Below are 12,603 nucleotides of genomic sequence, written 5' to 3'. Positions count from 1 at the left end.
TGGCCCTTAACCATGCAGGGACGGTCATCTGCCCCAAATCCATGGTTGGAGTAGCGGCACAATTAAAATCATTGATGTTGATAAGATTGTTAGACATTGACTACAGATAAGTTTTTTTTTTTTTTAAATGTCAATTTGCACCTCTTTTGGACTGTTGGTGCAAATCTTTCATAATCTTCCGGAGTGACAGGCAAGGATGGCAACTGGGGGAAGTGAATAACTACACTCTCTAATTCCAAATTTGGCTGATACAATTCAAGAATGGATTGAAGGTTTCCATTCCTTCCGCTTGGTGAGTAGCATCTTCTCAATTCATGGTCCTCGTGCTTTCGTTGGAGCAGCATAGCAACTCGTACAACACAATAGAGCTTTCTAGCTTTTTGGTGACTATTGGGAATTAGAGGATTTACTTAATTAACACAGAGTGAGTGTCCTCCACGGGTAGTTTAGTCAGGACTAGTCGTCAGTTTTTACTGCAAAATCTCAGATTCGACTTTTGTAAGGTAACTTGCTAACATTCTTGAACGGGACTTGCTAGTTTTAGGGATTAGTTTGGCCAAATAAAGGCTTGGACACCCCTCAATGAAAAAAAAAAAAAAAAAATAGAGAGTATTTCTTGTAAGTGGTTATGCGGTGCTCAAAAGTAGAGCTTTCTAACAACGGAGGCACTAAATCCACACGGTTCGATACTAAATTCATTCTCTATACTTTTATTAGACATCCATGTCCTCAGCTCTTTATACTTTCGACCAAAACTTTTTATACTATTGAAATTATTTTTCTATGTGAAAACAGGATACAGTAATATCTTTTCTAAAGAAACAAAATTCATGCTCCAATTGAGAGTCAATATTACAATATCGTCATGAAGATCAGGGCTTTATTGGAAAGAGACTGGAATTGCCCATGTTTAGCGTGAGGGTAACTTGTGTGCGGATCGCCTCAAAGTCGAGGATGGGTTGCAGCAATCTGCTGGTTTGGTTGTTCTTAGGATGCTCCTTTTGCACTCAGAAAACTATTAAGCTAAGATACATCGAGGGTCTCATCCGACTGGTTGTTGTTAAATGGGTCTTCAGACCCTCCATTGTATCGGGGAAAAAAAAAATCATAACCTAATCTTTGTGTTAGTTCTATGTAAAAATTCCATTCCTTGTATAATTCATCTAAGAACGGCCCTGTTTGGCAAGTGAGTTTTTTGACTGTTTGTCTAAAATTTTACTGTAACTTATTGTAAAAGTTTTTTAAAAAATTTTCGAAGTGTGTTTTTTTTTAATATTTTGAAGTGTATAATTTTAAAACTTTGAGAAATTTTTTGAGATTACTATAGTTAAAATTTTAAAAAAAACTTGTAGCAGACAAACTTGGCAAAAAACTTGTCTGCCAAACAAGATTTTTCCATCAAGTTACTATAATTTTTTCTTCTTTCCTTTATGACAGACTACCTTTATTTTGTTAAACTGCTTTTTATACTACTAATTTTCACAAAGGTAATGCGACAGAATAACCCTTTTTTTTTTTTGGCCTTGGGGTCCTGGGGTGGGCAGTAATAAGTCTAGGCGTTGTAACACCTAATATATCAAAGACTAAGATGACTTTTCAGTAGCTGTAAAGGATATTCATGATTGAACCTCCTTGCATTTCGACCGTTTTTAAAATTGAACCTCTGTTGGCCAAGCCCTTTTGTTTGTGGAAATTTTACAAAATTTGTGACTCTAAAACCTGCATGTGTCATAATCACCTATATACAAACTAATTTATCGCTTGTAAGGATACTTCGGGTTAGAAAGAGAAAAAAAAAAAAAAAAAAAAAGACAGCTTCAACAAAAATATTCACCACAAAAATCCAATAAAGAATCTGGATCTCTCTCTTCCTATTCCCAAGCCTACGTACATGCCTCATTTCCATTTATTCTTTCAATTATTCAAGAGTTGCTTAGGTAGACGTATTGAATTAAATTTTCCCTGCCAACACACATGAATCAAGAATATGCCATATCGGTTATTACTAAAACGGGAATTAGAAAGACCCAAAAAAGGAAAAGAGGCGAAGCTAACTCAATTGATTTGAGACCACACCTGAGAGAGCTAAAAGATTGTTGATCGACTCCTGAATAAACGGAGAACGGACAGGATTGTAACCTTACAACGATAGAATACCAAGAGTTCACGGAAGACTTGAAAGAAATGCTTTAGAATTTTCCCTTACCAATAAATTTCACACCCCAAAAAAGTAAACGAGTAGCAGTGAGAAATAACTAGTATAATATTTACTAAAGAAAAAAATCTTCACATTTTGTTGCCTTTCTTAGCTTTGATGCCGCTGCATTTCTTCTCTGGTTCGTCCCATCTTCTTCTTATTCTCTACCAGCATTCATGAATGACCCTTTATTTGCATGCAATGTATATTCGATTTGCATGGCCACATTGTTATGGATCTCTGTTCATATTTCTTTTATTTTCAGAGTTGAACAGGTGATGACAAATTAGTGCACGTAAGCGAAATATTTCATGTTTTAACTTGTTGATAGCGGGATGAGAACTTGCATGTTTACTGCATTTTGCACGTGTGGATTGTTACATTTGAAGCCCGTTTTGGTATGATGTTCAATATTTCTGCTCTAAATCTATACTGTGTTGGAGGTTGTCTGATTTCTGCAAAGCTGAGGCAGGGCAAGGACTCTATTCTTTAACTGTTATATCTTAGGGTTTTTGTTGGATCATTAGAATTTCTGCGCGTTAAATGTGGGCACAAGTGATCGAAATGCTTGTTTTGGTGCAATTTCTGAAATTTTTTATCTTTTCCATATCCATGTTGCAGATTCTGGTTTATCATTGTCCGGCAGACCTTGAGAAAGATTCAATTGATCGCTAGCTTTGTAATTTGCTAAATATCCTAATTGCAGGTTCATCTCCTAAGTTAGTTCCCCTCTTAATTTTGAGTATTGGGTTCTCACTTATCCCAATAAATCACATAAAAGAATGCCAGTACCAATTTTCACTTTGATTTCCCTCACTCTCAGACTCTTAAAAATTGATTGGACAAATCCATTGTTATATCAAATCATTTTGCCAAATACGGGCTATTGTTTTTCTAAGAAATGATGCTGAGATTTATTTTGCAGATAAAAATATGAAAATACGAAGACTAGCTTCAGCTCTCTTTCTGCTTTACTTGCTGAAAAATGACTTGCAAGCAATTAGTTGTGCATGGAAAATAAATATAGCCAGATTCAAGCTGCTACCGAGTAAAATTCCATATCATTTGTTTCTACACAAAGGCTAGCATGACTTTCTAATGAAACAGGTTTATTTTAGCAAATTCTCTTGAGTAGTTAATTTGAGCTGTGATTCTTTCTTATATTGTTTGTCCACAGAGTTGCATGACAATAATTTATGTTTCAGCTAAATTTTCTTGCAACCAGAAAAGTCTCGTGATTATTGTGAAATCTGGTTCACTATTCCATTACTAAATATGCTTTTCCCATGCCCTTTCTGGTGGTAATCAAAGGTCGTTTCCTTGCACGGTGCATTCATGCTACAGCTCGCATCTGAAAGAGGATAGGAACCCTGGCCTGCTGTCCTAAATTCCTCTGGAGAGCCAAGGATTATGATAGACTCAACAGCTCAACTATGTCTCTCAGTGCTGATGCTTTTGAGCCTATGTCAAAAAGTGATGGTGAGGCTGGGGCGGCATTTGCTTTCGTTCGTTAGAATACGTGCCTATCTCAATGATCACTGGACTGATCTTTTCTCCTTTTTGATTCCACAGCTAAGCAGAGGGCCATTCTTGTGGAATGGTTGAACAGTCTTCTTCCTAATTTAAGTTTGCCAATGAATGCCTCTGATGAAGAATTACGAGAAATCTTGGTTGATGGCATACTGTTATGCCAATTGTTGAACAAATTAAAACCTGGTTGTGTGACAGAGGTTGTCGTTTGTTGGATCTTCATCTGTAAAATTGCGAAGTTTATCAAATGGTTGTGTTCAAATGTTGATAATCTGCGTTGCATCGTTTACAGCATGGTGGTCCTGCTCAGTCTCCAGAGTCACGGTCTGAGAATGTCAAAAGGTTTTTAGCAACTATGGATCAAATGGGGTTGCCCAGATTCCAGTTATCAGACCTGGAAAAGGTAAACAAAATTCAGTTCTCAGTAAATAGTTTCATAAATGCAGAATGTAGTAGTATAATTTCTTACCCTGGCAACATTTATGTTCATCTGCTTCTTGCACTTCTTTTGCTCAATTGCATCTTCAACGCATCTAAATGGTACAGGGGTCCATGAAAATGGTGTTGGACTGCCTTTTAACTCTCAGAGCACATTTTATGCCAAATGCAAGGGCACATCATCATTTTGGCGCACATTCAACCAATCAATTAGGAAGTGATGGAAGTACAAAATGGAAGTTGTTAGGGGACTGTTTTCGCAGTGGTCATGGTGTTCATAAATATTCTCCCTTTCAACATGCATCACACAGTCCAGTTATGGCAGGTATATTGCTACTTTTTACTCTCAAAAGAAGAATCATAACAAGACAAACTCATACTTGTTGCTTGTCAATCATGACAAACTGAATTCATATGCAATCATTTTCTTTTTATTCGTGATTTGTCTATGCTCCTTTTTTCTTTCGTTTCTTCAGAACCATCAGCGACAATGAAGCATCATGTCGGGCATAAGTTCCATGAGGTATTTCAGCTCAAACATGGGCGTTATGCAGATCTCCCTGCTTCCAAGATTTCTGAAATGATGAAATCAAACAGTTTGGATGTATGTCCTCTGGTCCTGCTTTTGTGAATTCTATGGACTGGATCTATACTCTGTAGAGAGACTTGTCACTACCAATGCATTTCGTGCTCTTATAGACAATTTCTGTTTCTGTTCTGTGCAGAATGCCCCAACTCAGTCACTTTTAAGTGTTGTAAACGGAATTCTAGATGAAAGCATTGAGCGGAAAAATGGGGAGATTCCTCAAGTAATCCTGATGAGTCCAAGCATTATTATCCTTTTCTCATGTACTTGGCAATCAACAAGATTTAACTCATCCCTATGGATTCTATTTGACAGCGAGTGGCAGGCCTTTTGAGGAAAGTTGTACAAGAGATTGAGCGGCGAATATCTACTCAAGGGGAACACTTGAAAACGGTAATGATTTGTGCATCTTTCTTGTGAACAGTTCTCATAAATTCAGCAATATGGTTAACTAACCTCTTTATATAACCTGCAGCAAAACAATCTTTTCAAGGCCCGAGAGGAGAAGTACCAGTCTAGGATTAGAGTACTTGAAGCCCTTGCAACTGGGAGTAATCAAGAGTCACAGGTAGTCATTCTTGCACTGCGAGTTTGCAGTTCCTAAATTTTGCTGAAATTTGGTCCTTTGTCTACCAAAGTTTCTCTGCTGCAGATTGTTACGCCCCAGCTACATCATGTTACGCCCCAGCTACATCATATTAAGGTATAACTTCCATTTTCTATGGTTCGGCATTGTCTACCACTCTTCTTGTAAGTGTGATTGTTTTCTTTTGGTTCATATGTGTGAGTCTGTTTCTGCTAGACCTCAATTTCTTTTAGCTGCCAACCATGCCACCCTGCGCTTGGCAGATTCAAAAGAATCTGTTCTCTTAGTGATGGAAGCATGTTGAATCTACTGTTAGTCCAACAATTTAAAGCACTAAAATGTAATTTGTAATGTTCTTCTTTGTTAATGAAGGGCATTGATATTTTAATGCTGATTATTTATCTGTTTTCAACAGATCCATTTCCTCATTTATGGATTTTTCGAAAAGACATGGTTTATTTTTTATGCTGTAACTTATGTAATAGATCAACGGCTTCTTCGCCCTCCATAAGGAATGCTTTTGCTATTTTTAAATGCTTCACTGTCCGTTTTCACACTAGAATGAGCAGAGCAAAATAGAAGAGAAAAGGAATGTAGAAGAAAAAAGGAATGTCGAGGAGCAGGACCTGGTTAAAACGATAAAAGAGAAGGATGATTTCAGTCATGAAATCACAGCTTTGAAGCAAGAGCTAGAAGTATCGAGGAAAATGCACGAGGAACATTGCTTACAAATGGAAACAGAAGGTAGAGGAGTTCAACAAGAATTAGAGAAGAAGTTGAAGGAGGTCATGAACTTTCTAGCAGAGTCAAGAAATAGGGTGAAGGAACTTGAGGCGTTATCTGAATCAAAATCTTTGGGATGGACCAAGAAAGAGCACATATACCAAATATTTACAGAATTCCAACTTGGCGCACTGCGTGTATGCCTCAGTTTGTGCTATTTATCTTTTCTCTAGCTTTCTGACTTGGGTGTTATGTTTGACCTGATCTAACGCCAATATTCAGGAACTCAGGTTTGCTTCGCAGTCAATCAAGCAAGAAATTGTGAAAACACAAAAAAGCTACTCAGAGGAATTTAATGTCTTAGGTCCCTACTCTGAGAACACCTCTCTCTACTTTCGGGATTATATTTTGGTTGTTTAAAGTGACAAGTCATGAATTGACCTCATGGTTAACAATTAACTGCAGGAATGAATGTCAAAGCTATGCAGAAAGCAGTTCAAAGCTATTATGCAATGCTGGCTGAAAATCAAAAGCTACACAATGAGCTCCAAGAGCTAAAAGGTTCTATATCAATATTATGAACTTGTAGGTTCTAAATACACATCGATCGTATTCTTTAGTTTCTTCTGCTCTTTAAACATGAACAGGAAATATCAGAGTTTATTGTCGTATAAGGCCATTTCTCCCGGGTCAGAGAGAAAAGCAGTCAACCATTGAATATGTTGGTGAAAATGGAGAACTCATTATTGTAAATCCTGCCAAACAAGGAAAAGAAAGTCGTCGTTCATTCAAATTCAACAAGGTTTACAGTCAAGCTGCTACACAAGGTTTTGATTCTATTTATGTTCTTTGGTATGCTTTACAGAACAGTTTCATGCAGGATTAAGCTATTTGCTTCTATATTTTTGTTCTAGTACATAGGCCAAAACAACATGGAAATTCACTGTTTTTTCCCCCAATGGCAGCTGAAGTATTTTCAGATACGCAGCCATTAATACAATCAGTTTTGGATGGATATAATGTGTGCATATTCGCTTATGGCCAGACTGGATCAGGGAAAACCTATACTATGGTATGAATATTTTGATCAGTTTCTGTCTACAGTGCATATGCTTCATTGTGGTCTGCGTCGCTGAAATATCATATCTACTTCCAGACTGGACCTGATAAAGCATCTGAAGATGAATGGGGTGTTAACTACCGAGCCTTAAACAATCTGTTCCAAACTTCTCAGAATAGAGAGCACGCATTTTCTTACGAAATTTCTGTTCAGATGGTGGAAATATATAACGAGCAAGTCCGTGACTTACTCTCAAGTGATACTTCCCAAAAGAGATATCCTTCATTATATGCTGGAATATTTTATCTTGCTTTAGGATGATAATTATTTTGAGACCATGTTGTAGCTTGATCTTGAGTCCTCTTTCATGCTTTAACTATAAGTGCATTCTCCCAATAAAGTCGTAGTAAAATAATTGTGCTCCAAGCTATACAATAACACCACTTTTGGAGCAGAAATTGCAACCTTTTTTTCACGTAAATCTTTATTACAATGAAGTGCTTTTGAATTGCATAATAGCAATTTTCTTTTGGTTTTCCTTTATTTGCACACACTTGGGATTTTGTCAGGCTCCCAACCAAATGGGTTAGCGGTCCCAGATGCAACCATGTACCCAGTTAAAGCGACATCTGATGTATTGCACCTGATGGATGTTGGACTGAAGAATAGAGCTAAAGGTTCCACAGCACTAAACGAAAGAAGCAGTCGATCACACAGGTTATTTACTACCATGTTAAAGTTCCTTAATTATTTTTCTCATGTTATTGTCAGCGTTTTAACTGGCATGCCATTTACACAGCATCCTGAGTATACATGCTCGTGGGGTAGATCAGAAAACCCGATCTTCTATGCAGAGTAGTCTTCATCTAGTGGATCTTGCGGGAAGTGAAAGAGTAGACCGCAGTGAAGTCACAGGTGATAGATTAAAGGAGGCACAACACATAAACAAATCATTGTCTGCCCTTGGAGATGTCATCTCTGCTTTGGCACAAAAGAGTCCTCATATTCCATATAGAAATAGCAAGCTCACTCAAGTCCTTCAGGGCTCGTTGGGTATGTTATTTTTTGTCAATGTAATATTGCCTCATATGAGCGAAAATGGATCTAATTCACAGCTTTTTTTTTAGGGGTATATAAAAGCTAAGCAAATGCTCTATGCGTTGTTGTTTCAGCCTCCAAGTTACTTTACGGACTTTCTGCATCTGGTTGGAACATTTGCAGATAAGCTTAGGTTCAAGTATACATGGAGTAGTATCACTTGGTTCACGTTGCTTTAGTATTTTGTCATGTTTAAACATGCATTGGATGAAAACTTAGTTGGCTGGCATGGTATGACACAAGTATAGTACTTCATGTGAAACTCAGTAAAACTCCTTAGCATTTTCTGCCATAGGACTTTAGGCAGCAAAAAGCTCAGATGGTTTTTTGGGAGATAAAGTCCTCGAAGGGGATGATTCCTCTTTTCCTCGTATCTTTGGTCTTGCAAGTACGTTTCTTGTGCATTCCTTGTCTAAATGTGCATAGGCCTCCACACTAATTACTTTCCCTCCATACCCCTCTTCAACCAACGAAACTAAAAGTGGCTGACAATTTATTATCTGTCTTAGTATAAACACTGTACTATGTGACAGAATTTTGTAATTTTCAGTATAAGAAACATTGGGGTGCATTTCGTGGGCAATTGGATTACTACAATGACCAGAAAAGTGAAATGCATTTCATTCATTCTTTTTTTTTTTTTTTTTTTTCCATTGTTGTGATGCAGGTGGAAATGCGAAGACTCTCATGTTTGTGCAACTTAACCCTGAAGTTAATTCTTATTCAGAAACTCTAAGTACCTTGAAATTTGCTGAAAGGGCATCTGGAGTTGAGCTAGGTGCTGCTAAAAGCAGCAAAGATGGCAGGGATGTTAGGGAATTGATGGAGCAGGTAGTGTTTATTCTCTTTCTTCCAATTCATATAGAGAATATGAAATTCTAAGATTTTTTTTTTTTTTACTGGTTTTCATGTGTGTTAGGAAATTCTTGTTTTCATAAAGGATTTCAATTATATACTGTTGCATGGACAATTCTAAAAAGAAATCCAGTTGAAAAAGTATAACTGGACTCTTGGCTGCGTTGATGAAAACAAACAACTACAGACGTTGAAATCAAAGAAGTCACTTATAAAGAAATTTGTGTATTTTAGTTTCTAGTCTCTCCTATTTTCGAGTAACTTTGATATTCTTGGAGATAACTTTTCATATATGCGGATTCCCAATGTTGCAGGTTGCATCCCTAAAAGACACAATTGCGAAGAAAGACGAGGAAATTGAGAGATTACAACTCCTCAAGGATCTCAAAAATGTGTACGCTGGAGCCAATAATGATGCAAATTCACTGAGGTATGGGACTCCTCAACGAAGCATGAAATTATCTGGTGAGGAAGGCTCAGGACTAATAGAGAAAGCAGCTTCTGATGAAGATAACTCAGAGGGTAGTGATAAACATTCTTTAGATAGTTCCAAACCAATGATTTTAGAGATATAAAAAAGAATCCCCCCCCAGCAATCCAAGACTGCTGGAGGGTTAATATAGGTCAACATTTTTCTGCTGAGGCTGAGGCCTTGGAATCCAGCAGTGCAGATAATTTGCAAAGAAAGACTGATATGTCTGATATTTGTGTTTCTTTGGGCACAGAAACTGATGGCTCAGTGGAAAGAAGTCCCCTTGCTGAAGGAGCAAGGCGATCTGAGAATATTGATAAGTAAGTATATAATTAACTAGCCAATTCAATATTTCATCTTGTTTTCTCAGAACCTTCATAATACGCGTAACGATTTTAGTGCTTTCTCCTATTCTAAACGAGACAATATAATTAGTCTTTATACGTTTTTATCTTACAGTTTTCTGAAAGCATCCATGTAACAAACTACTAGGATTAATATTTACTGTTTATGCATATGCCTGAAGTTCTTTTTCAAGTAATTGAGGATATGGTGTTCTAAATTGTCTAACGTTAAACCACTGATAGTAGAACGAACACTCTCCTTCCTTCACCCCTCATTTTCTGAAATATTAAAGCCAAAGTACCTTGCCATCATTCTTGTTCTTTTGTTCCTTGCTATAACTTTTCACAGCTAATGAAGAATTCTGCCACTTTTCGGACATTCGGGAAAAGACCACTTTGATTCGATCAGATTAAGTCATGCTTTAACCATGTGGTTTCGGCTTTCATACCACTTAAATAGGTCGAGGGACTATGTTACCTTAGCTTTACTACTTCTGCAGTTATGCAGTGGCGATCAGGTATTTGACTGGCTCGGGATCTTTGATCATTTGTTCTCATAATCATCTTTTGCAGATTGAAAATAGTAGTTAGATCACCTAGAGCAGGAGAAAAATCACCAAAGGAGTCTCCAAGAGTCTCAACTGGTACGCACAATGGTGCTCTATAGATTGCACTGCTATGCTTTTTGCATGAATGGAATGAGCTTCATTTCTGCTGATGTTTCTTTTGAGACTTTCTCTGCATTTACTCAGGATTGAAGAAATCAGCCAGTGGAGCCAATTTATCACCTAAACCTCCCACTCCCAGAAGGTGGCAATGAGAGGAAGCAATTTTACAAAATTTCAATTTGATTCAAATGTACAGTTTGGTCACTAACTTTTTTAACTTTTTTATGCCTTTGATGAAGAATCCTTGGCCAGTGCCTTGTGCTGGCAGTTTTGCATCTCTTATTTTTAGTTAGGACGTTCAGCTCAGATTGTAAGGTTCATAAAAGCTGTAGGACTTCTTTCTCTCCAAGTATACATAACAATGCTAGCAAAGGAGTTGTTACAAGAAAGCTCTACATTTATTAATATATCAAGATAAATTAAAAGCCTCGCTTGGATTGCTGTTTTCCGTAGAAAAATTTCGTCATTTTCCGTGAACACATTTCCCTATTACCTTTTTTCCTCACATACATCAAATCGCTACAGTAATTTTTCCATGAAAAATGCCGAAAAATGCAATCGAAACGGGAAGCAACTCATATTGGAATAAGCATTCCTTGAGTAATACTTTGTCGTGCAGCGGAATTTGAAATCCCATAAAGTTTCTGCAAAAATTAACATACAAAAGGATTACGAAATCCTTTAATGCTTCCTAAACAATAATATCTCGTGAAAGTTGAGAACTCGTGTGTTTTACTCTAGAACTATTAAAACTAGAAATAGAAATCTCCCTTCTTGTGACGAAATCATAATAAGTTGAGTGAATCTTATATACACTGACTGGCAGTGTATATATTATCGCCGTTAGTTTCAAATTCAAATTTTATATAACATTTACTCATCCAAGATTAATCTTAATACGTTTCTATTTAGCGATTAGCTAGGTGGAGCATAGTAATTAATGACGACGAGGCAAGAGACAAGACAACTTGAGTTTAGAATCTTCGCTACCGAATCCAATATAAGATTCGAACTTTTCGCTCTCTTAGCATTAACCGGCAATGCATACATTATCAATATATAAAAGATTATTCTTAATACGTTTCTATTTAGTCGTTTGTTTATATACAGTGTATATATATATATATATATATATATATTAAAAAAAGGCTGATTAGCTAGATGGAGCATAGTGATTAGTTGAGTTAAGAATCTCCATCAACGAATCCAATATAAGATTTGGACTTTCACTCAACTAGCGGAGAAAAGAGAGTACCAAGGGAGAGCCCCCCTATTTATTGGAAATGGACATGGTCCAAATCCTAGACCATTTCTTAGTCCCCGGACTCTTTTATTAGTGGTCTGTCTGCTAGGTGGTGGCCAACTACCAGCAAAGCCAGCCTAGCTATTAGTCAGCATTCAAGTCCTCCCAACTAAATTTATACATTAACACGTAGCACCGTACCCCACTGTCCCCAATCTTTACAAAACATTACAAAATTCGGACATATGGAAAAGGTTATTGTACTGCTAACAAAACAAACAAGAGAGAAGAAAATTCATCCACGTAGTCTCCATACTTTATATATCTACACTTTATATAAAGAGAAGAAAAGAGAGAGATGAGAATTTGCGATAAAACATTTTTTTCATTTTATATACTTTCAATTTTATCCTTGCTAAAATCACTTATTATTTTACTATCTAAATATGAATTGTTGAAATATCTACCTATAATTATTTTTAATCATAATTAATTTAAACACATCTTAACAAAAATTACTGTAAAACCATCATCATTTGAAGGGAGTAAAAAAAATTAAAATATCACAATTTGCTTTAATAATGAAAATTTTATATAAAATTTATCAGATCATATGTGGCTTGTAGCACTAGCACTAATAATTCAATCACTTCCTAGTAGAGAGTAGACTAGAGTAGGAGTGGCGAAGATAACGCCACAGAATGAGCTTTTGAGAGCTAGGCAACGTAAAAACAAATCAATAATAAAATTGTCAAGAGCAAAAGTTTTTTTTTTTTTTTTTTTTTTTTTTTTTTTTGTCAAGA

The 12,603-nt window shown here is 36.6% G+C and overlaps 1 protein-coding gene across 1 annotated transcript; it reads left to right on the top strand.

The window, feature by feature from the left end:
• Positions 1-2,466: 2,466 nt before the first annotated feature.
• On the top strand, positions 2,467-11,034 carry LOC113742021 (kinesin-like protein KIN-14K). The gene is made up of 23 exons (XM_072047363.1): positions 2,467-2,903; positions 3,509-3,676; positions 3,770-3,927; positions 4,020-4,130; positions 4,274-4,490; positions 4,642-4,769; positions 4,891-4,974; positions 5,067-5,144; positions 5,227-5,319; positions 5,404-5,454; positions 5,898-6,257; positions 6,343-6,424; positions 6,526-6,621; positions 6,708-6,887; positions 7,026-7,132; positions 7,217-7,396; positions 7,674-7,837; positions 7,920-8,173; positions 8,886-9,049; positions 9,388-9,595; positions 9,799-9,865; positions 10,463-10,533; positions 10,642-11,034. The coding sequence occupies exons 2-23, from the start codon at positions 3,631-3,633 to the stop codon at positions 10,707-10,709; spliced, it is 2,967 nt and encodes a 988-aa protein (XP_071903464.1). The 5' UTR covers positions 2,467-2,903; positions 3,509-3,630; the 3' UTR covers positions 10,710-11,034.
• The last annotated feature ends 1,569 nt before the right edge of the window (positions 11,035-12,603 follow it).

The sequence above is a fragment of the Coffea arabica genome, chromosome 4e (assembly GCF_036785885.1).
Source record: "Coffea arabica cultivar ET-39 chromosome 4e, Coffea Arabica ET-39 HiFi, whole genome shotgun sequence".
NCBI classification, from domain to species: domain Eukaryota; kingdom Viridiplantae; phylum Streptophyta; class Magnoliopsida; order Gentianales; family Rubiaceae; genus Coffea; species Coffea arabica.
This window is presented reverse-complemented; position numbering and strand designations above follow the sequence as displayed.